At 30.8% G+C, this 22,565-nt stretch overlaps 1 protein-coding gene across 1 annotated transcript in view; it reads left to right on the forward strand.

Moving 5' to 3' along the window:
• Positions 1-22,565, forward strand: part of brm (ATP-dependent helicase brm) — a 134,781-nt gene that overhangs the window by 97,521 nt on the left and 14,695 nt on the right. The window contains exons 17-18 of the mRNA XM_089100070.1: positions 189-405; positions 3,203-3,440. Coding sequence (XP_088956196.1) covers positions 189-405; positions 3,203-3,440 — 455 coding nt within the window. The remainder of the gene's footprint in view (positions 1-188; positions 406-3,202; positions 3,441-22,565) is intronic.

Below are 22,565 nucleotides of genomic sequence, written 5' to 3' on the forward strand. Positions count from 1 at the left end.
TAAGGAGGTTAAACTGAACTATATTGGTTACATCCTTCTATTACTTTTTTTTGTCATTTACCATTTTTTAAGATGTTGTTTTTTGTTTTTTTTTTTTTTATTCACTGATATTCGTTCTCCTTTTTGAATCAGTGTCCTCTGCTTCAGAATTGTCAGTTCATTCATTTAATGTTTTTATTTCATCCTAGCAATTGGGGCTGTTGATGAAAATGCTGCTGGTCAAGAAGACGAAGAAGAAGATGAGCAAGAGGATGGGAAACGTGGTAGAAGAGGCAAAAAACGTCGAAATGATAGTGAAGACGATGAGCCAAGAAAGAAGAAGGGAAAGATTGAAAAGGATGAGCTGGAGACCAATAAAAAGTTAATGAAAAAAATTATGAAGAAGGTTATGGCTTTTACAGATGAGTAAGTTAGTTTTTTCAGAGGTTCTGAGGATTTCTCTGTGGAATGGACAAAAAAGTAATACTAAAGTGCAGCTTTCGCCACATGTTTCATTATCTCGAGGGAACGGGACCCTTCGAGTTTGTCTTAGAGATAACTTCAAAGTACAAGTCTCTTCTGTTATAAAATATTACTTAGTCCATGTTTTATTGTCATATTTTGGTATAAAGGTTTGGTCGTGTACATTTCTTCTTTTTTTTTTTTATTAGCTAAAAATAGTGGTAACTTGCACCGAAAGGACGAGATACTCAGATCATTGAGTCTATCATGACTCATGAGATCTCATGACTCATGAGACTCATAAGATCATGAGTCTAGATACTTAGACTCATTAGTCTAAGATCTATTCTTTCGCCGAGCCAGAATTTTGATTTTACTTAGCCTTTTTCTTGGAGAAGGATTGAACCTTGTTTTTAATAAAAGAAAATTGTCCCCTTTCCACAATTTTCAACTAACACTTAACGTATTTTCAATCTAAATAACTATATACATAAATTTGAAAAAATCTAATTCGGTGGATGGATAGAGGTGAATATCAGCTATGGAATGTTAGCAAAATTGTTGTCTTTCGTTTCTGCATTAAGACCGTTGGAGAGCAAAAATAATAACACCAAAAAAACTGGACAGGGAACGTAAACATTAAGGAAACTGGGAATCAAAAACTAACGACCTTGAAAATTTAATTTATATGATTTCTCATTTCGCACTGCTCTTACTTCTTAAGTAAGCGTGCAAAGAGGCAAGAACAGTTTAAATAAAAAAAAAAAATACTGAGACAGGAAAGCAATACATAAAAGCCAAATATAGTCTGTCAGAGGTCATAATATAGGCAGATGTCTGTCATAAGAGATAGAAATTACACCTTAATATCTTTGAATGGGAATTGCCGCTTCCACCTCCCTGGTAAATCCCCTGGAAAATTCTTTCCATCTCGGATCTCTGGGCCCCTTTTTCAAGGGAGTACTAGTAAGCAAAGGGAAAAGAGATATAGAATGTAAAACAAAGTCCGTATCGAAACGTTTCTAGCACCCACCTAACTTTATAACTAATCTAAGTCTTATTCTGAGTCCACATACCGTCTTTTAAAACAAACATAGGCAAATGTATAAAAGTAGAAGTCCAGCACAACTGGATAGTATAGCAGATGAAGGGTACCTCTAAAAGTCCGTATCGAAACGTTTCTAGCACCCACCTAACTTAATAACTAATCTAAGTCTTATTCTGAGTCCACATACCGTCTTTTAAAACAAACATAGGCAAATGTACTAAAGTAGAAGTCCAGCACAACTAGATAGTATAGCAGATGATGGGCACCTCTAAGGACAATAGTCATTGGTTAAGCTTTTCAAAGCTTAGTATGCAGCTGGGGATAACGGCTAATGTAATGTCTACCACAAAGGTACTTCGTTGTATTTGTATCTTCTATTCACGTTCAAAGTATTGCTTTAGTGAGAGGAGGGCCATCATCCCTTCAGAATCTATATTGTACCTGTGGTCGAAATGTATCTATCTGAATGCAGAGTGACTAGAGGATCTCTCAAAGAAAATAGAAAATACGGACCTAGGAATCTCTTGGACCTAAGAATGACCCATGAGGAAGAACCCCAATAGTTTATATGAAACTATACAATACTGCTCCATCTTTATTATTACTTTGATAACCCATCTGTAACATCCGTTCACTTTATGTAGACCCTATATAAGCTTAGGCACTAATGCGCCGCCTATGGACAATGTCGCCTCTGAAATTCAGTGGCCAGATATAAAGGTTTAACCTGATTTTTCAATTCAGAATTTTTGCTCAATAATGTTTGCACCCTATTTGAGGCGAAGTTCTTGTTTTGCAGCATAAAATCAAAATTGGCACTTTTCTATGGCACCATTTCTTCTGTTACTTAAAAATGAATTATACCTCTTAATTTCTGCTCAAAATTTTCCTCTTGGGCTATTTTACGACCACGTGCTCGATACGATTACCCTCGGTGGGAGGAAGGGAACGTATCTATGGCTGCCTTCTTGAAAAATACTTTCTCGTTTTAGGGGGGGGGGGGGTAAGTATTTAAAAACTCTGATTAAGAGATTTCCGATACTACTTGAATTTAATAGTGTAGTTTCAATCATGACACCCCCTCCCCCTCATTTTTGTCATAAAATATATGCAAAAAAATTACGTCAATAATATTTGATAGTACCGTTAAGCTTGATGAATATTTTTCATGTTTGGAATCAGTGCTTGAAGCAAATGCCTGTGAATTGTACTCTGTTTTGCAACCCGTGGTCTTAGATTTTTTATTTCTTTAGACAAAGTCCTCCCCTTGCCTACCGTTTAATAGCATGAACTGCTTGGTAAGCCCTAACTGTGACTAATTTTTTTTTTTCTTACCTAATTAAAACTTAGCACTACAAACACTTTTTAGCCAAATCAGTTTTAAAAACATATATTTAAAGCTGAGAGTTTGCTATTTTATTATTTTTTATGTAAAAAAACAACAAAAACACTATTAGAATTATTAAGATACCTAATTTTATTTTTAGCATTTCTGATAACGTGTTTATTCCTCTGAAGGCAGGAATTACAGGAAGTGGCAATTTTGTACATTGAATTTTTGTTGCTACCGTTTTTGTAGCTCCTTAAATTATTTAGTTTATTTTTCAATCTAATATGCTCATATCATCTTAAAGCAATTGTAGTAAACATATTTTAATGTATTCTATATAATTACTAATGGTAATTAATATTTTTCTGTTCTTTTTCTTCTAGAGAAGGGCGCCAAATAAGCTTACCATTCCAAAAGCTTCCAACGCGCCGCGAATTGCCTGATTATTATGATGTTATAAAGAAACCGTTGGACATCAAGAAAATCTTGAAAAGGATTGAACTGGACCGGTATGAAACAGTAGAGGATCTTGAAAAGGACTTTTCTCTTCTCTGTCGAAATGCACAAGTGTACAATGAAGAAAATTCCCTCATCTATGCAGACTCAGTTGAGCTTTATAAGGCAAGTGGATATTTTGTTTCAGGGGGAGGGGGTAAATTTCTACGAGATGTTCTTCAGATTAAGATGGTGGGCAGAATTCGCTCGTCATTAGAGGAATGTATTTGGACTAATGCTTGATTGCTTTTATCAACAGGTTTCCTGTTTTGCTTCGACTATGAACTGCATATCGTCTGTAAATAAGAACATACTTTTTCGAATGGTATTTCCTTTTGATTATACTTGACGGGGGCACAAGCCCCCCTCCCTCCTTGCTACGCGCTTTTGAATTGGCCATGGAATTTAGCAAAACTTTGAAGGGTAGATAAGAATGTTAAATTTATATGCATACCAGTGCAGTATGCAGTATGGGTGCTGAAGGGTGACAGCTCTCCTCTTCTTGCAGAAATGTTAGTTTTTAAACTAACCTGAAAATTGTTTTTTCGTCTGTTAAAAAATTGAGCTGAAGCATTAAGTGTGGAGGAGCCTCCTCATATCTAAAAAATGTTTTTAGGTCAAATAGTTAGCTACAAATAAATAGTATAAGGGAGAGGGGAGGGTCTCTAAAAAAAATCCCACCAAACATCGGCAAAAAATCGGCTTTCTGCTAAAAGGCATGCTCCTGCTCAACCAGAAGTGTCCAGTTTTTCACTAGTTTGAAAACCTGTCATTCGAACAAAAAAAATGTCTTAGTGGCAACATTGTATCTATTATTTGACTTATATTACGATTATTTATTGCTAATTTAGGACTTTTCTTCAGTAAAATATGACGTCTTTCACTAATCAATTGTAATATTAAAAGAGCGAGAGAGAATTAACAAGAAACATTTAACTATTAAAAAGAAAAAAAAAAGAAAAAAAACGAGAAAAATCAAGGAGCAAAATATATAAAGTAATTTGCCATTAAGTTCTGGGAGCCTCTGTGCCTAAAATACGTAATAAATTCCTCCACAAAACAACCAAGACAAAAATAGAAAGAGAGGGGAAAAGATTTGATATGAATAAAAATACACAGAGTGGAATTATTATGGAAATACTACTAAGTCTAGCAAATATAAGCTATTTTTACATAAGGATATGACCAAGCAATCAAAAGATATAAATTTACCTAAAACCATCGGGTGGGGTGGGCTGTTGTCTGATCTTTGGTGTAACTAACCTAACACATTCTTTTCAAAATTATTTTATGAGGTTTGACGGTCTAAGTATAGTAATTCTTTGAACACTGAATCTAAGCATATAATAACTTTGAACACCATTCTGAACGTTGGACCGGTTTTTGAAATCCTTGACACAAAAAAAGAATTCTGAGTGGGCTAAGAGTGTTGTTAGGGAAAGAAAAGAGAATTCCGTGCTGGCTAAGAGTGTTGTTCGGGACACAAAAGAGAATTCTGAGTGGGCTAAGAGTGTTGTTCAGGACACAAAAGAGAATTCCGAGTGGGCGAAGAGTGTTATTCGGGACACAAAAGAGAATTCCGTGCTGGCTAAGAGTGTTGTTCGGATCCTAACGTCATCAGCCTCTCTTGCATTATAACAATGAATGACATTGCCAGAAATAGACATATTAGCATAACACATTACAATATTATTGTTCAAAATTAGATACATAGATCTGACAGTTCTAAGAAAAGATAAACCATTTATTGGTAGTTTTAATCCGTTCATAAATTGTCCTAACTTAGGTACTACCACGTTCGTGTGCCGAAACCTGTGTTACGTTATTTCAGGAAATATGAAGAGACTGGAGACAAAGATAAAAACTTACTAGTCCAAACTTAAACACAATAGAATAGATAAGGGTGCATTATTCAAAAATAAATATTACGAAGAATAGAGACACGAAAAATTTATTTTATCTTATGCATAATGCCAATATTACATGTCATTCTGGGTGCTATTATCTCTATATGCTTTTTAAAACTCAAAAAACCATCTGCACATTCTTTTAGATAATTAGTTGCTTCAAATCTGGGAATTTCAAATCCTCCTAATTTAAACCTGTTATCCACGAATGATATGTTTTGACCGACTACATAGCACTATTTGTATTGTGGCAACTTTAAGGTTACTATCTAGACCATCATTATCAGCAATGGTAAGGTGGTAAAGTTCGTGTTCAGTCAAGATAACTCTTCTAAACCCTAACTAGTTTTTATGAAAGATTGGGACGATTTTAGCCCTTTCCAAGCAACTTGGGAATATATCTTCACGGAAATACTTGGTAACCAGGCCATTGTATTCATTACATTCATTCTGGAAATATGCCTTACCACTTTTAATAATGTCTTACCAGGTCAAGAAGCACTATTTGCGAATGATTTGATGGTTTTTTTTTCTGTCGCCGATTTCAAATAAAGTGAGAAATCAGTAGAAAGGGGGGTAAAGGTCCCAGACGACACCCCTGCTGCCACCTACAACTTTTTTTAATGCTGACGGGGCTCCTAATATGGGCATAGAGTCATTAGGGAGAACACGTGGTTAATGGGGTCAATGACCTAAAGTCAGTCATTAATCAAATTGTTTCCGGGCAAAGTTTAATAATGTCTGACAGGTACTTTCAATCATTAATCAAATCGTTTCCAGGCAAAGTTTAATAATGTTTCACAGGTGATGTCAAGGTTAATTGATATGTCATGAAAGGGGAATTAATTTATTGTTTCTAAGGTGAATCATTGATTCAAGACAGGGGAATTAATATGTTGTTTCTAAGGGGACTTATTGATTTACGAAAGGGGAATTAATTGTTGTTTCTAAGGGGAATTATTGATTCAAGAAAGGGGAATTAATTTTATGTTTCTAAGGGAAAGATGGGGAAGAGATATATTGATTACGTAATCGAAGGGAGAGAATTCCCGAGAAATTGATTACATAATCGGTAGAACCCTATAAGGAGCTCGTGACGGAAATCCATTTATGGGCATAGAATGACGTAATCAACTAGGACAAATGGATTTCTGTGAAACTGATTACATAATCGGTAGAACCCTATCAGTAGGTAATGACGAAAATTCATTTAAGGGCATAGAATGACGTAATCAACTAGGACAAATGGATTTCTGAGAAATAGATTACATAATCGGTAGAACCCTATCAGAAGGTCATGACGGGAATTCATTTATGGGCATAGAATGACGTAATCGACTAAGACAATTGGATTTCTGAGAAATTGATTACATAATCGGTAGAACCCTATCAGGAGGTCCTGACGGGAATCCATTTATGGGTATAGAATGACGTAATCAACTAGGACAAATGGATTCCCGAGAAATTGATTACATAATCGGTAGAACCCTATCAGAAGGTCATGACGGGAATTTATTTATGGGCATAGAATGACGTAATCGACTAAGACAAGCAAGTTACTTTCTTAATGTCCCTCCTAAACCCATTTTCCAACTTGAAGTACTTAGCTTTTTCACTCACAACTATACTTTACAGCTTTTTGGATACCTCAACACCAAGAAATACTTTTCAAAGACCATTTCAGAGCAAGTTACTTTATTAATGTCCCTCCTAAACCCATTTTGCAACTTGAAGTACTTATCTTTTTCACCCACAACTATACTTTTACAGCTTTTTGGATACCTCAACACTAAGAAATACTTTTCAAAGACCATTTCAGAGCAAGTTACTTTCTTAATGTCCCTCCTAAACCCATTTTCCAACTTGAAGTACTTATCTTTTTCACCCACAACTATACTTTACAGCTTTTTGGATACCTCAACACCAAGAAATACTTTTAAAAGACCATTTCAGAGCTTGTTACTTTCTTAATATACCTCCTAAACCCAATTTACAAATTTAAGTACATATAGTTTTCACCACAACTAAACTATAAAGCTTTTCGGATACATCAACACCAAGAAATACATTTCAAAGACCATTTCAGAGCAAGTTACTTTCTCAATGTCCCTCCTAAACCCATTTTCCAATTTGAAGTACTTATCTTTTTCACCCACAACTATACTCTACAGCTTTTTGGTTACCTCAACACCAAGAAATACTTTTCAAAGACCATTTCAGAGCAAGTTACTTTCTTAATGTCCCTCCTAAGCCCATTTTCCAACTTGAAGTACTTATCTTTTTCACTCACAACTATACTTTACAGCTTTTTGGTTACCTCACCACCAATAAATACTTTTCAAAGGCCATTTCAGAGCAAGTTACTTTCTTAATGTCCCTCCTAAACCCATTTTGCAACTTGAAGTACTTATCTTTTTCACCCACAACTATACTTTACAGATTTTTGGTTACCTCAACACCAAGAAATACCTTTCAAAAGGCATTTCAGAGCAAGTTACTTTCTTAATGTCCCTCATAAACCCATTTTCCAACTTTAATTACTTATCTTTGTCATCCACAACTATACTTTACAGCTTTTTGGATACCTCAACACCAAGAAATACTTTTCAAAGACCATTTCAGAGCAAGTTACTTTCTTAATGTCCCTCCTAATCCCATTTTGCAACTTGAAGTACTTATCTTTTTCAGCCACAACTATACTTTACAGCTTTTTGAGTGTCACAACACCAAGAAATGCATTTCAAAGACCATTTCAAAGCAAGTTACTTTCTTAATGTTCCTCCTAAACCCATTTTCCAACTTGAAGTACTTATCTTTTTTATCCACAACTATACTTTACAGCTTTTTGGATACCTCAACACCAAGATGTACTTTTCAAAGACCATTTGAAAGCAAGTTACATTCTTAATCTCTCTTCTAAACCCATTATCCAACTTGAAGTACTCATCTTTTTTACGCACAACTGTACTATACAGCTTTTTGGATATCTCAACACCAAGAAATACTTTTCAACGAAACTATTTTATTTCGGACATTTGTTAATGTCCAACAAAAAACCATTTTTCAACTTGAAGTTCAAATGATTTAAGCACAAAGCTAACCTAAACTTAATTAAGTTTGAAACGAAACCGAGTACCCATTTACAAATACACTTACTGAGAACGAAACAAAAATAATTACAAAACTCAGCACATTTTCCAACTTGAAATACTTATCTTTTTCACTCACAACTATACTTTACAGCTTTTTGGATACCTCAACACCAAGAAATACTTTTCAAAGACCATTTCAGAGCACGTTACTTTCTTAATGTCCCTCCTAAACCCATTTTCCAACTTGAAGTACTTATCTTTTTCACCCACAACTATACTTTACAGCTTTTGGACACCTCAAAACCAAGAAACACTTTTCAAACACCATTTCAGAGCAAGTTACTATCTTAATCTACATACTAAACACAGTTTCAAACTGGGATTACTTATCTGTTTAACACACAACTATACTTTACAGCTTTTTGGATACCTCTACGCCAAGAAATACGTTTCGAAGACCATTTCAGAGCAAGTTACTTTCTTAATGCCCCTCCTAAACCCATGTTCCAACTTGATGTACTTATCTTTTTCATCTACAACTATACTTTCAAGCTTTGGATACATAAACCCCAAGAAATACTTTTCAAAGACCATTTCAGAGCAAGTTACTTTCTTAGTATCCATCCTAAACCCATTTTGCAACTTGAAGTACTTATATTTTTCACCCACATCTATACTTTACAGCTTTTTGGATACCTCAACACCAAGAAATACCTTTCAAAAGGCATTTCAGAGCAAGTTACTTTCTTAATGTCCCTCAAACCCATTTTCCAACTTGAAGTACTTATATTTTTCATCCACAACTATACTTTACAGCTTTTTGGATACCTCAACACCAAGAAATACCTTTCAAAGACCATTTCAGAGCAAGTTACTTTCTTAATGTCACTCCTAAACCCATTTTCCAACTTGAAGTACTTATCTTTTTCACTCATAACTATACTTTACAGCTTTTTGAATTTCACAACACCAAGAAATACTTTTCAAAGACCATTTCAGAGCAAGTTACTTTCTTAATGTTCCTCCTAAACCCATTTTCCAACTTGAAGTACTTATCTTTTTCACCCACAACTATACTTTACAGCTTTTTGGATCCCTCAACACCAAGAAATACTTTTCAAAGACCATTTCAGAGCAAGTTACTTTCTTAATGTCCCTCCTAAACACATTTTCCAACTTGAAGTACTTATCTTTTTCATGCACAACAATACTTTAAAGCTTTTTGGATAAATCAACACAAAGAAATACCTTTCAAAGACAATTTAAGAGCAAGTTACTTTCTTATTGGCCCTCCTAAACCTATTTTGCAAGTTGAAGTACTTTTATATTTTACACTCAACTATACTTCAATCCGTTTTGGATAGCTCAAAACAAAGAAATACTTTTCAAAGACCATTTTAGAGCACGCTACTTTACTAATGTGACTCCTAAACCCGGTTTCCAGCATGAAGATCTTATAATGCTATTACAAATCAATAATGTAGATATTAGCTGATAAATAATATACAATATATACTTTTAAAATACCATGTCTGAGCTATTTACTTTATTATAGTCCCTCCTAAACCCATTTTCCAACTTGAAGTACTTATCTTTTTCACCCATAACTATACTTTACAGCTTTTTGAATACTCCAACACCAAGTAATACTTTTCAAAGTCATTTCAGAACAAGTTCTTTTCTTAATATGCTTCTTAAACCAATTTTAAAAATTCTAAATTTTTCCATAGTAGATAAAAAAAGCTGTATCACAGCTGTGAATATTTTCTCGAAAGATAAGCAGTTCTATTTCAATTTTAAATTTTCTCAATGAAGTGAAGAAAAGTTCAAGTTGTCTTCTGAATTTTCTCAATGAAAAAGAAATTAGTTTTTATTCAATTTTATTTTTCCAAATAATATAAAAATTTTCCACTTTAGTTCAGATTTTTCTCAAAGGGATGAAAAATTTAAAATACTGTTCCAAATTTTCTCAACGAAGTGAAGAAAAGTTCAAGTTCTCTTCTGAACTTTACCAAAGAACACACTTCAATTCTAATTTCTCCAGAGAAAACAAAAATCTTCCACTTCAGTTCTTTATTTCACAAAGACATAAAGAAATTTAAAGTTCAATTGTAATTTTTCGGAGGAAGATAGAAAAAGTACTTGTGAATATTTTCACGGAAGATAAAAAGTTCTAGTTCAATTTAAAATTTTCTCAACGAAGTCAATGAAAGTTCAATTTCTCTTCTGAATTTTCTCAATGAAAAAGAAATTAGTTATTGATCATTTCTCTTTTTCCAAATAATATAAAAATTTTTCACTTTAATTCAGATCTGTCTCGAAGAGATGAAAAATTTAAAACACTGTTCCAAATTTTTCACAGAAGATAAAAAAGTTCATGTTCTCTTCGGAATTTTACCAAAGAACACACTTGAATTCTAATTTCTCCAGAGAAAACGAAAATCTTCCACTTCATTTCTTTATTTCACAAAGATATAAAGAAATTTAAAGTTCAATTCTAAATTTTTCGTTGGAAGATAGAAAAAGTAATACCATACTTGTGTATATTTTCAGGTAAGATATAAATTTCTAGTTCAATTTAATGTGTTCTCAACGAAGTGAAGAAAAGTTCATGTTCTCTTCTGAACTTTACCAAAGAACACACTTAAATTCTAATTTCTCCAGAGAAAACAAAAATCTTCCACTTCAGTTCTTTATTTCACAAAGACATAAAGAACTTTAAAGTTCAATTCTAATTTTTTGGTGGAAGATAGAAAAAGTGATACCATACTTGTGAATATTTTCACGGAAGATAAAAAGTTCTAGGTCAATTTTAAATTTTCTCAACGAAGTGAAGAATAGTTCAAGTTCTCTTCTGAACTTTAGCAAAGAAAACACTTCAATTCTAATTTCTCAAGAGAAAACAAAAATCTTCCACTCCAGTTCTTTATTTCACAAAGACATAAAGAAATTTAAAGTTCAATTCTAATTTTTCAATGGTAGATAGAAAAAGTAATACCATACTTGTGAATATTTTCACGGAAGATAAAAAGTTCTAGTTCAATTTAAAATTTTATCAATGAAGTCAACGAAAATTCAAGTTCTCTTCTGAATTTTCTCAATGAAAAAGAAATTAGTCATTGATGATTTCTATTTTTCAAAATAATATAAAAATTTTCCGCTTTAGTTCAGATCTGTCTCGAAGAGATGAAAAATTTAAAATACTGTTCCAAATTTTTCCCAGAAGATTATAAAGTTAAAGTTCTCTTTTGCATTTTAACAAAGAACACAATTCAATTCTAATTTCTCCAGAGAAAATAAAAATCTTCCACTTCAGTTCTTTATTTCACAAAGACATAAAGAAATTTAAAGTTCTATTCTAAATTTTTCGGTGGAAGATAGAAAAAGTAATACCATACTTGTGAATATTTTCCATGAAGATAAAAAGTTCTAGTTCAATTTAAAATTTTCTCAACGAAGTGAAGAAAAGTTCAAGTTCTCTTCTGAACTTTACCAAAGAACACACTTCAATTCTAATTTCTCCAGAGAAAACAAAAATCTTGCACTTCAGTTCTTAATTTCACAAAGAGATAAAGAAATTTAAAGTTCATTTCTAATTTTTCGGTGGAAGATAGAAAAAGTATTACCATACTTGTGAATATTTTCATGGAGGATAAAAAGTTCTAGTTCAATTTAAAATTTTCTCAACGAAGTTAAAGAGAGTTCAAGTTCTCTTTTGAATTTTCTCAATGAATAAGAAATTAGTCATTGATCATTTCTATTTTTCCAAATAATATAAAAATTTTCCACTTTAGTTCAGATCTGTCTCGAAGAGATGAAAAATTTAAAATACTGTTCCAAATTTTTCACAGAAGATAAAAAAGTTCAAGTTCTCTTCGGAATTTTACCAAAGAACACACTTCAATTTTAATTTCTCCAGAGAAAACAAAAATCTTCCACTTCAGTTCTTTATTTCACAAAGGCATAAAGAAATTTAAAGTTCAATTCTAAATCTTTCGGTGGAAGATAGAAAAAGTAATACCATATTTGTGTATATATTCCCGAAAGATATAAAGTTCTAGTCCATTTTAAAATTTTCTCAACGAAGTGAAGAAAAGTTCAAGTTCTCTTCTGAACTTTACCAAAGAACACACTTCAATTATAATTTCTCCAGAGAAAACAAAAATCTTCCACTTCAGTTCTTTATTTCACAAAGACATAAAGAAATTTAAAGTCCAATTCTAATTTTTCGATGGAAGATAGAAAAAGTAATACCATACTTGTGAATATTTTCACGGAAGATAAAACGTTCTAGTTCAATTTTAAATTTTCTCAGCGAAGTGAAGAATAGTTCAAGTTCTCTTCTGAACTTTACCAAAGAACACACTTCAATTCAAATTTCTTCAGAGAAAACAAAAATCTTCCACTTCAGTTCTTTATTTCACAAAGACATAAAGAAATTTAAAGTTCAATTCTAATTTTTCGATGGAAGATAGAAAAAGTAATACCATACTTGTGAATATTTTCACGGAAGATAAAAAGTTCTAGTTCAATTTTAAATTTTCTCGACGAAGTCAAGGAAAGTTCAAGTTCTCTTCTGAATTTTCTCAATGAAAAAGAAATTAGTCATTGATCATTTCTATTTTTCCAAATAATATAAAAATTTTCCACTTTAGTTCAGATCTGTCTCGAAGAGATGAAAAATCTAAAATACTGTTCCAAATTTTCTCAACGAAGCGTAGAAAAGTTTAAGTTCTCTTCTGAACTTTACCAAAGAACACACTTCAATTCTAATTTATCCAGAGAAAACTAAAATCTTCCACTTCAGTTCTTTATTTCACCAAGACAAAGAAATTTAAAGTTCAATTCTAATTTTTCGGTGGACGATCGAAAAAGTAATACCATACTTGTGAATATTTTCACGGAAGTAAAAAGTTCTAGTTCAATTTAAAATTTTCTCAACGAAGTCAAGGAAAGTTCAAGTTCTTTTCTGAATTTTCTCTATGAAAAAGACATTAGTTATTGATCATATCTATTTTTCCAAATAATATAAAAATTTTCCACTTTACTTCCGATCTGTCTCATAGAGATGAAAAATTTAAAATACTGTTCCAAATTTGTTACAGAAGATAAAAAAGTTCAAGTTCTCTTCTGAACTTTACCAAAGAACACAATTCAATTCTAATTTCTCCAGAGAAAACAAAAATCTTCCACTTCAGTTCTTTATTTCACAAAGACATAAAGAAATTTAAAGTTCAATTCTAAATTTTTCGGTGGAAAATAGAACAAGTAATACCATACTTGTGAATATTTTCCCGAAAGATAAAAAGTTCTAGTTCATTTTAAAATTTTCTCAACGAAGTGAAGAAAAGTTCAAGTTCTCTTCTGAACTTTACCAAAGAACACACTTCAATTCTAATTTCTCCAGAGAAAACAAAAATCTTCCACTTCAGTTCTTTATTTCACAAAGACATAAAGAAATTTAAAGTTCAATTCTAATTTTTCGGTGGAAGATAGACAAAGTAATACCATACTTGTGAATATTTTCACGGAAGATAAAAATTTCTAGTTCAATTTAAAATTTTCTCAACGAAGTCAAGGAAAGTTCAACTTCTCTTCTGAACTTTACCAAAGAACACACTTCAATTCTAATTTCTTCAGAGAAAACAAAAATCTTCCACTTAATTTCTTTATTTCACAATGACATAAAGAAATTTAAAGTTCAATTCAAAATTTTTCGGTGGGAGATAGAAAAATTAATACCATACTTGTGATTATTTTCACGGAAGATAGAAAGTTCTAGTTCAATTTAAAATTTTCTCAATGAAGTGAAGAAAAGTTCATGTTCTCAACTGAATTTTACCAAAGAACACAATTCAGTTCTAATTTCTACAGAGAAAATAAAAATCTTCCAATTAAGTTCTTTATTTCACAAAGAAATTTAATGTTCAATTCTAAATTTTTCAGTGGAAGATATAAAAAGTAATACCATACTTGTGAATATTTTCCCGGAAGATAAAAAGTTCTAGTTCAATTTAAAATTTTCTCAACGAAGTGAAGAAAAGTTCAAGTTCTCTTCTGAATTTTACTAAAGAACACAATTCATTTCTAATTTCACCAGAGAAAATAAAAATCTTCCACTTTAGTTCTTTATTTCACAAAAGACATAAAAAAATTTAAAGTTCAATTCTAAATTTTTCGGTGGAAGATAGAAAAAGTAATACCATACTTGTGAATATTTTCCCTGAAGATAAAAAGTTCTAGTTCAATTTAAAATTTTCTCAACGAAGTGAAGAAAAGTTCAAGTTCTCTTCTGAACTTTACCAAAGAACACATTTCAATTCTAATTTCTCCAGAGAAAATAAAAATCTTCCACTTCAATTTTAAGTTCCCCAAAGAAATAAAGAAATTAAAAGTTCTATTCTAAATTTTTAGATGGAAGATAGAAAAAGTAATACTATGACTGCGATTGTTTTCCATGAAGATCAAAAGTTTCACTTTATTTATAATTTTTCTTAAATTTAGTTCTGATTTTTCTCAAAGAGATGAAAAATTTAAAGTTCTGTTCCAAATTTTTCATAGAAGATATGAAAGTTATACATTGATTGTGAATATTCAACATGAAGATATGGAACTCCACTTTAATTCTGAGTTTTCTCAAAGAAGTGCAAATTGTTCAAGTTCTCTTCTGAATTTTCTTAAAGAAGAGAAAAAAGTTAACTCAATTATGAATTTTACCAATTAAAATCAAAAAACCTTCCACTTCAGTTCTTAATTTCTCAAAGACATAAAAAATTTAAAGTTCAGTTCTAAATTTTTATGTTGAATATAGGAAAAGTTATACTATGATTGTGATTATTTTCCAGTGAAGATAAAAAGTTTCACTTTAATTCTAATTTTCTTAAGTTCACTTCCGATTTTTTGCAAAGAGAGGAAAAATTTAAAGTTCTGTTCCAAATTTTTCATAGAAGATAGAAAAAGTTATACATTGATTTGAATGAACGAGTCATATTTCGGTTTTCTCAAAAGAAAAGCCGATACGTTAGTAATCCCTGAAATAAACCTTGAACCACTTTCCCAGTCATCTAATCAAACACGTGAACAACCCCTTAGGTCTCAAAGGGTGTCTGCAAGAAATGCCTTAATTAAAATTCGAAATAAAATGACATAGTTTTACAACTTATTTAATTGCTGGTTCGTTTTGTTTTTTCGAGCGAATGAATTGATTCCTTTGCTTTTTCAGTTGTTTGCTAGTATCTGTCGATGGGAGTTCATTTTTTTTGTATTTTGTGCAAATCGCGGATATTGGCGAATAACTCGCTTTTATGGTTTTTAGGTAGTTGGTTTTAATTCTTTTCATTTTTGGCTTTCATTTATACATTTTTTTATTTTTTGCTGAAGAAAAGGGGAGCTTGTCATTTAGAAATATTTGATTTGTTTTTGCAGTATCTTCACTTGGCCAGTAGAAGACTTATTTTTGTTCGTTTTTCTTTCTTTATGTTATGTTAGACCAATTTGGTTTAAGAAATTATCTTGATTTGAATATTCGACATAAGGAGCATCACTTTAATTCTGAGTTTTCTCGAAGAAGTGCAAAATGCTCAAGTTCTCTTCTGAATTTTCTTAAAGAAGTGAAAAAAGTTAGCTCAATTCTGAATTTTACCAATGAAAATGAAAAAGCCTCCACTTCAGTTCTTAATTCCTCAAAGACATAAAAAATTCAAAGTTCTCTTCTAATTTTTCCAAGAAAATAAAAAGGCTCCACTTCAGTTCTGTTTTTTTTCTCAAACAGATGAAAAATTTAAAGTTCTATTCTAATTTTTAATTAAATTTTAGCTCCTTTGTCTTATGGATTTACCCATCAAATTTTTAAATTAGAAAATGAGTGACTTGTTCTATTATTAAAGACTCGTTCAAACTCGTTCATCTAACCTCCAAAACAATAGGTTAGTTTAGGTATAAATAAATATTAATAAATAAATAGAAAATTTTATACTTTTTTATGTTTGTTTTGTTTAGGTTAACTTATCATGAGCGCTCATGATAAGTTAACCTAACCTTTTCCGGCGAGTATGGTTAGGCTAGATTAAGTTAGGTTAGATTAGGTTAGGTTAAGTTATATTAGGTTAGCCCACGTACGCTTCACTTATGTTAGCCTAGGTTAGGTGAAAGACAGGCAAAAAGGTAGGTGTATGATTAGGTTAGGTTAGGTTAAGTTAGGTTAGGTTAGGTTCGGCTAGGTTAGCCTACGTACGCGCGCGACCGTAGGCTAATCTAACCTAACCTAACTTAATCTAACCTAACCTAATCATACACCTAACTTTTTGCCTGTCTCTCACCTAACGTAACCTAACCTAAGTGAAGCGTACGTGGGCTAACCTAACCTAAATTAACCTAATCGAACCTAACTTAATCTAGCGTAACCGAACCATACGCATTGGAAAAGTTTAGGTTAAAATAACATGAACTCGCAGGATAAATTAAACTAAAATAGACTAAATTAAACGTGTATATATGTTTATATTTATCTATTAATATTTATTTATACCTAACCTATTGTTTTGGAGGTTAGATGAACGAGTTTGAATGATTGTGTTTAATAATAGAACGAGTCAATCATTTTCTAATTTAAAAATTTTATGGGTAAATCCATAAGACAAAGGAGCCAACATTTAATTTAAAATTAGAAAAGAACTTTAAATTTTTCATCTCTTTGAGAAAAAAAACCAGAACTGAAGTGGAGCCTTTTTATTTTCTTGGAAACATTAAAAGAGAACTTTGAATTTTTTATGTCTTTGTGGAATTAAGAACTGAAGTGGAAGCTTTTTCATTTTCATTGGTAAAATTCAGAATTGAGCTAACTTTTTTCACTTCTTTAAGAAAATTCAGAAGAGAACTTGAACATTTTGCACTTCTTCGAGAAAACTCAGAATTAAAGTGATGCTCCTTATCTTCATGTCGAATATTCAAATCAATGTATAAATTTTTCTATCTTCTATGAAAAATTTGGAACAGAACTTTAAATTTTTCATCTCTTTACAAAAAATCGGAACTGAATTTAAGAAAATTAGAATTAAAGTGAAACTTTTTATCTTCACTGGAAAATAATCACAATCATACTATAACTTTTCCTATCTTCTACGGAAAAATTTAGAACTAGATTTTAAATTTTTTATGTCTTTGAGGTATTAATAACTGAGGTGGAAAGTTTTTTTTATTTTCATTTCTAAAATTCATAATTGAGTTAAATTTTTTATATTCTTTAATAAAATTCAGAAGAGAACTTGAACAATTTGCACTTCTTCGAGAAAACTCATAATTAAATTGTAGTTAATTATCTTCATGTTGAATATTAACAATCAATGTATAAATTTTTCTATATTCTATGAACAATTTGGAACAGAACTTTAAATTTTTTATCTCTTTGAGAAAAATCAGAACTGAATTTAAGAAAAATTATAAATTAAGTGAAACTTTTGATCTTCATGGAAAACAATCAAAGTCATAGTATTACTTTTTCTATCTTCCATCTGAAAATTTAGAATAGAACTTTAAATTTCTTTATTTCTTTGGGGAACTTAAAACTGAAGTGGAAGATTTTTGTTTTCTCTGGAGAAATTAGAATTGAAGTGTGTTCTTTGGTAAAGTTAAGAAGAGAACTTGAACTTTTCTTCACTTCGTTGAGAAAATTTTAAATTGAAATATAACTTTTTATCTTCCGTGAAAATATTCAAAAGTATGGTATTACTTTTTCTATCTTCCACTGAAAAATTTAGAATTGAACTTTAAATTTCTTTGTCTTTTGTGAAATAAAGAACTGAAGTGGAAGATTTTTATTTTCTCTGGAGAAATTAGAAGTGAATTGTGTTCTTTAGTAAAATTCAGAAGAGAACTTGAACTTTTCTTCACTTCATTGAGAAATTTTTAAGTTTAACTAGAACTTTTTATCTTCCGGGAAAGTATTCACAAGTAGGGTATTACTTTTTCTATCTTCCACCGAAAAATTTAGAATTGAACTTTAAATTTCTTTGTCTTTGTGAAAAAAAGAACTGAAGTGGAAGATTTTTGTTTTCTCGGTAGAAATTAGAATTGAATTGTGTTCCTTGGTAAAATTCAGAAAAGAACTGGAACTTTTCTTCAATTCATTGAGAAAATTCTATATTGAACTATGAATTTTTATCTTTTGCGAAAATGATCCCATTTATGGAAATAATTTTTCTTTTTCCCACCAAAAAATTTTGAATGGAAATTTAAGCTTCCTTATATCATTGTGAAAAGATGAAGTGAAGTTGAAGATTTCTGTTTTATCTGGAGAAATTAGAAATGAAGTGTGTTCTTTGGGAAAATTCAGAAGAGAACTTGAACTTTTCTTCACTTCGTTGAGAAAATTTTAAATTGAACTAGAACTTTTTATCTTCCGGGAAAATATTCACAAGTATGGTATTACTTTTTTCTATCTTCCACCGAAAAATTTAGAATTGAACTTTAAATTTCTTTATGTCTTTGTGAAATAAAGAACTGAAGTGGAAGATTTTTGTTGTCTCTGGAGAAATTAGAATTGAAGTTTGTTTTTTGGTAAAGTTCAGAAGATAACTTGAACTTTCCTTGACTTCGTTGAGAAAATTTAAAATTCAACTAGAACTTTTTATCTTCCGTGAAAATATTCACAAGTATGGTATTACTTTTTTCTATCTTCCACCGAAAAATTAGAATTGAACTTTAAATTTCTTTATGTCTTTGTGAAATAAAGAACTGAAGTGGAAGATTTTTGTTTTCTCTGGAGAAATTATAATTGAAGTGTTCTTTGGTAAAGTTCAGAAGAGAACTTGAACTTTTCTTCACTTCGTTGAGAAAATTTTAAATTGAACTAGAACTTTTTATCTTCCGGGAAAATATTCACAACTATGGTATTACTTTTTCTATCTTCCAACGAAAAATTTAGAATTGAACTTTAATTTCTTTATGTCTTTGTGAAATAAAGAACTTAAGTGGAAGATTTTTATTTTCTCTGGAGAAATTAGAATTGAATTGTGTTCTTTGGTAAAATTCCGAAGAGAACTTGAACTTTTTTATCTTCTGTGAAAAATTTGGAACAGTGTTTTAAATTTTTCATCTCTTCGAGACAGATCTGAACTAAAGTAGAAAATTTTTATATTATTTGGAAAAAAAAAGAAATGATCAATGACTAATTTCTTTTTCATTGAGAAAATTCAGAAGAGAACTTGAACTGTCCTTGACTTCGTTGAGAAAATTTTAAATTGAACTAGAACTTTTTATCTTCCGTGAAAATATTTACAAGTATGGTATTAATTTTTCTATCTTCTACCGAAAAATTAGAATTGAACTTTAAATTTCTTTATGTCTTTGTGAAATAAAGAACTTAAGTGGAAGATTTTTTTTTTCTCTGGAGAAATTATAATTGAAGTGTGTTCTTTGGTTAAGTTCAGAAGAGAACTTGAAATTTTATTCACTTCGTTGAGAAAATTTGGATCAGTATTTTAAATTTTTCATCTCTTCGAGACAGATCTGAAATAAAGTGCAAAATTTTTATATTATTTGGAAAAATAGAAATGATCAATGACTAATTTTTTTTTCATTGAGAAAATTCAGAAGAGAACTTGAACTTTCCTTGACTTAGTTGAGAAAATTTTAAATTGAACTAGAATTTTTTATCTTCTGTTAAAATATTCACAAGTATGGTATTACTTTTTCTATCTTCTATCGAAAAATTAGAATTGAACTTTAAATTTCTTTATGTCTTTGTGAAATAAAGAACTAAAGTGGAAGATTTTTGTTTTCTCTGGAGAAATTAGAATTGAAGTGTGTTCTTTGGTAAAGTTCAGAAGAGAACTTGAACTATTCTTCACTTCGTTGAGAAAATTTTAAATTGAACTAGAACTTTTTATCTTACGGGAAAATATTAACAAGTATGGTATTACTTTTTCTATCTTCCATCGAAAAATTAGAATTGAACTTTAAATTTCTTTATGTCTTGTGAAATAAAGAACTGAAGTGGAAGATTTTTGTTTTCTCTGGAGAAATTAGAATTGAAGTGTGTTCTTTGGTAAAGTTCAGAAGAGAACTTGAACTTTTATTCACTTCGTTGAGAAAATTTTAAAATGGAGTAGAACATTTTATCTTTCGGGAAAATATTCACAAGTGTGGTATTACTTTTTTTTATCTTTCACGGAAAAATTTAGAATTGAACTTAAAATTTCTTTGTCTTTGTGAAATAAAGAACTAAAGTGGAAGATTTTTATTTTCTCTAGATAAATTAGAATTGAATTGTATCCTTTGGTAAAATTCTGAAGAGAACTTTTTTATCTTCTTTGAAAAATTTGGAACAGTATTTTAAATTTTTCATCTCATCGAGACAGATCTGTACTAAAGTGGAAAATTTTTATATTATTTGGAAAAATAGATATAATCAATGACTAATTTCTTTTTCATTGAGAAAATTCAGAAGAGATCTGGAACTTTCTTTGACTTCGTTGAGAAAATTTTAAATTGAACTAGAACTTTTTATCTTCCGTGAAAATATTCACAAGTATGGTATTACTTTTTCTATCTTCCTCCGAAAAATTAGAATTGAACTTTAAATTTCTTTATGTCTTTGTGAAATAAAGAACTGAAGTGGAAGATTTTTGTTTTCTCTGGAGAAATTAGAATTGAAGTGTGTTCTTTGGTAAAGTTCAGAAGAGAACTTGAACTTTTCTTCACTTCGTTGAGAAAATTTGGAACAGTATTTTAAATTTTTCACCCCTTTGAGAAAAATCTGAACTAAAGTGGAAAATTTTTATATTATTTGGAAAAATAGAATTGAATAAAAACTAATTTCTTTTTCATTGAGAAAATTCAGAAGAAAACTTGAACTTTTCTTCACTTCATTGAGAAAATTAAAAATTGAAATAGAACTGCTTATCTTTCGAGAAAATATTCACAGCTATGATATAGCTTTTTCTATCTACTATGGAAAAATTTAGAATTTGTAAAATTGGTTTAAGAAGCATATTAAGAAAAGAACTTGTTCTGAAATGCCTTTGAAAAGTATTGCTTGGTGGTAGAGCATCCAAAAAGCTGTAAAGTATAGTTGTGGGTTAAAAATATAAGTATTTCAATTTGGAAAATGGGTATAGGATGGTCATTAAGACAGTAGTTTCCTCTTAACTTGTTTTTCAAAGTTGTTTCTTGGTTTTGAAGGAACAAACCAGATTTAAAGTATAGGTTTGGAAGTTAAAGATACGTATGTCAAGTTGTGACATTGGGTGAGGATGGACATTAGTTAAGTTTCGATTTCTGTAATTGGATTCTTCTACTATTGCCGTTTTTTGTGTTAACCAAAAATATAAACATTATGTAATTGGGTGAACAACATTTTTAAATAAAGTTGGAAAATGGGTTTAGTAGGGCTATTAAGAAAGTAAGTTGCTCTGAAATGGTCTTTGAAAGGTATTTCATGATGTTGAGGTATCCAAAAAACTGTAAAGTATAGTTGAGTGTAAAACAAATAAGTACTTCAAGTTGGAAAATGGGTTTAGGAGGAACAAAAAGAAAGTAACTTGCTTTGAAATGGTCTTTGAAAAGTATTTCTTGGTTTTGGGACACTCAAAAAGCTGTAAAGTATAGTTGTGGGTGAAAAAGATAAGTACTTCAAGTTGGAAAATGGGTTTAGGAGGGACATTAAGAAAGTAACTTGCTCTGAAATGGTCTTTGAAAGGTGTTTCTTGGTGTTGAGGTATCCAAAAAGCTGTAAAGTATAGTTCTGGATGAAAAAGATAAGTACTTAAAGTTGCAAAATGGGTTTATGAGGGATATTAAGAATGGAACTTGCTCTGAAATGTCTTTTGAAAAGTATGCATTTGTTTGGAGTTAACAATCAATAAGTAAATGAGATTTTGGTGTGACCCACAGAAGTACTTAAAGTTGGAAAAGTGGTGTAGGAGGGACATAATGATTATTGCGTGCACTGAATTTTACTTTTGAGTAGCGTATATTTTCGTTTAATATATCGACAATAAGTTAAGTGTAGTTGTGGTTGAAAAAGATACGTACTTCAAGTTGGAAAATGGGTGTAGGAGGGACATTAAGAAATTAACTTAGTCTGAAATGGTCATTGAAAGGTATATATTGGTGTTGCGGTAACCAAAAAGCTGTAAAGTATAATTGTGGGTGAAAAAGATAAGTACTTCAAGTTGGAAAATGGGTTTAGGAGGGACATTAAGAAAGTAACTTGCTCTGAAATGGTCTTTGATAAGTATTTCTTGGTGTTGAGG

This window comes from Artemia sp. Qi Xiang Cuo, chromosome 2 (genome assembly GCF_049724085.1).
Source record: "Artemia sp. Qi Xiang Cuo chromosome 2, ASM4972408v1, whole genome shotgun sequence".
NCBI classification, from domain to species: domain Eukaryota; kingdom Metazoa; phylum Arthropoda; class Branchiopoda; order Anostraca; family Artemiidae; genus Artemia; species Artemia sp. Qi Xiang Cuo.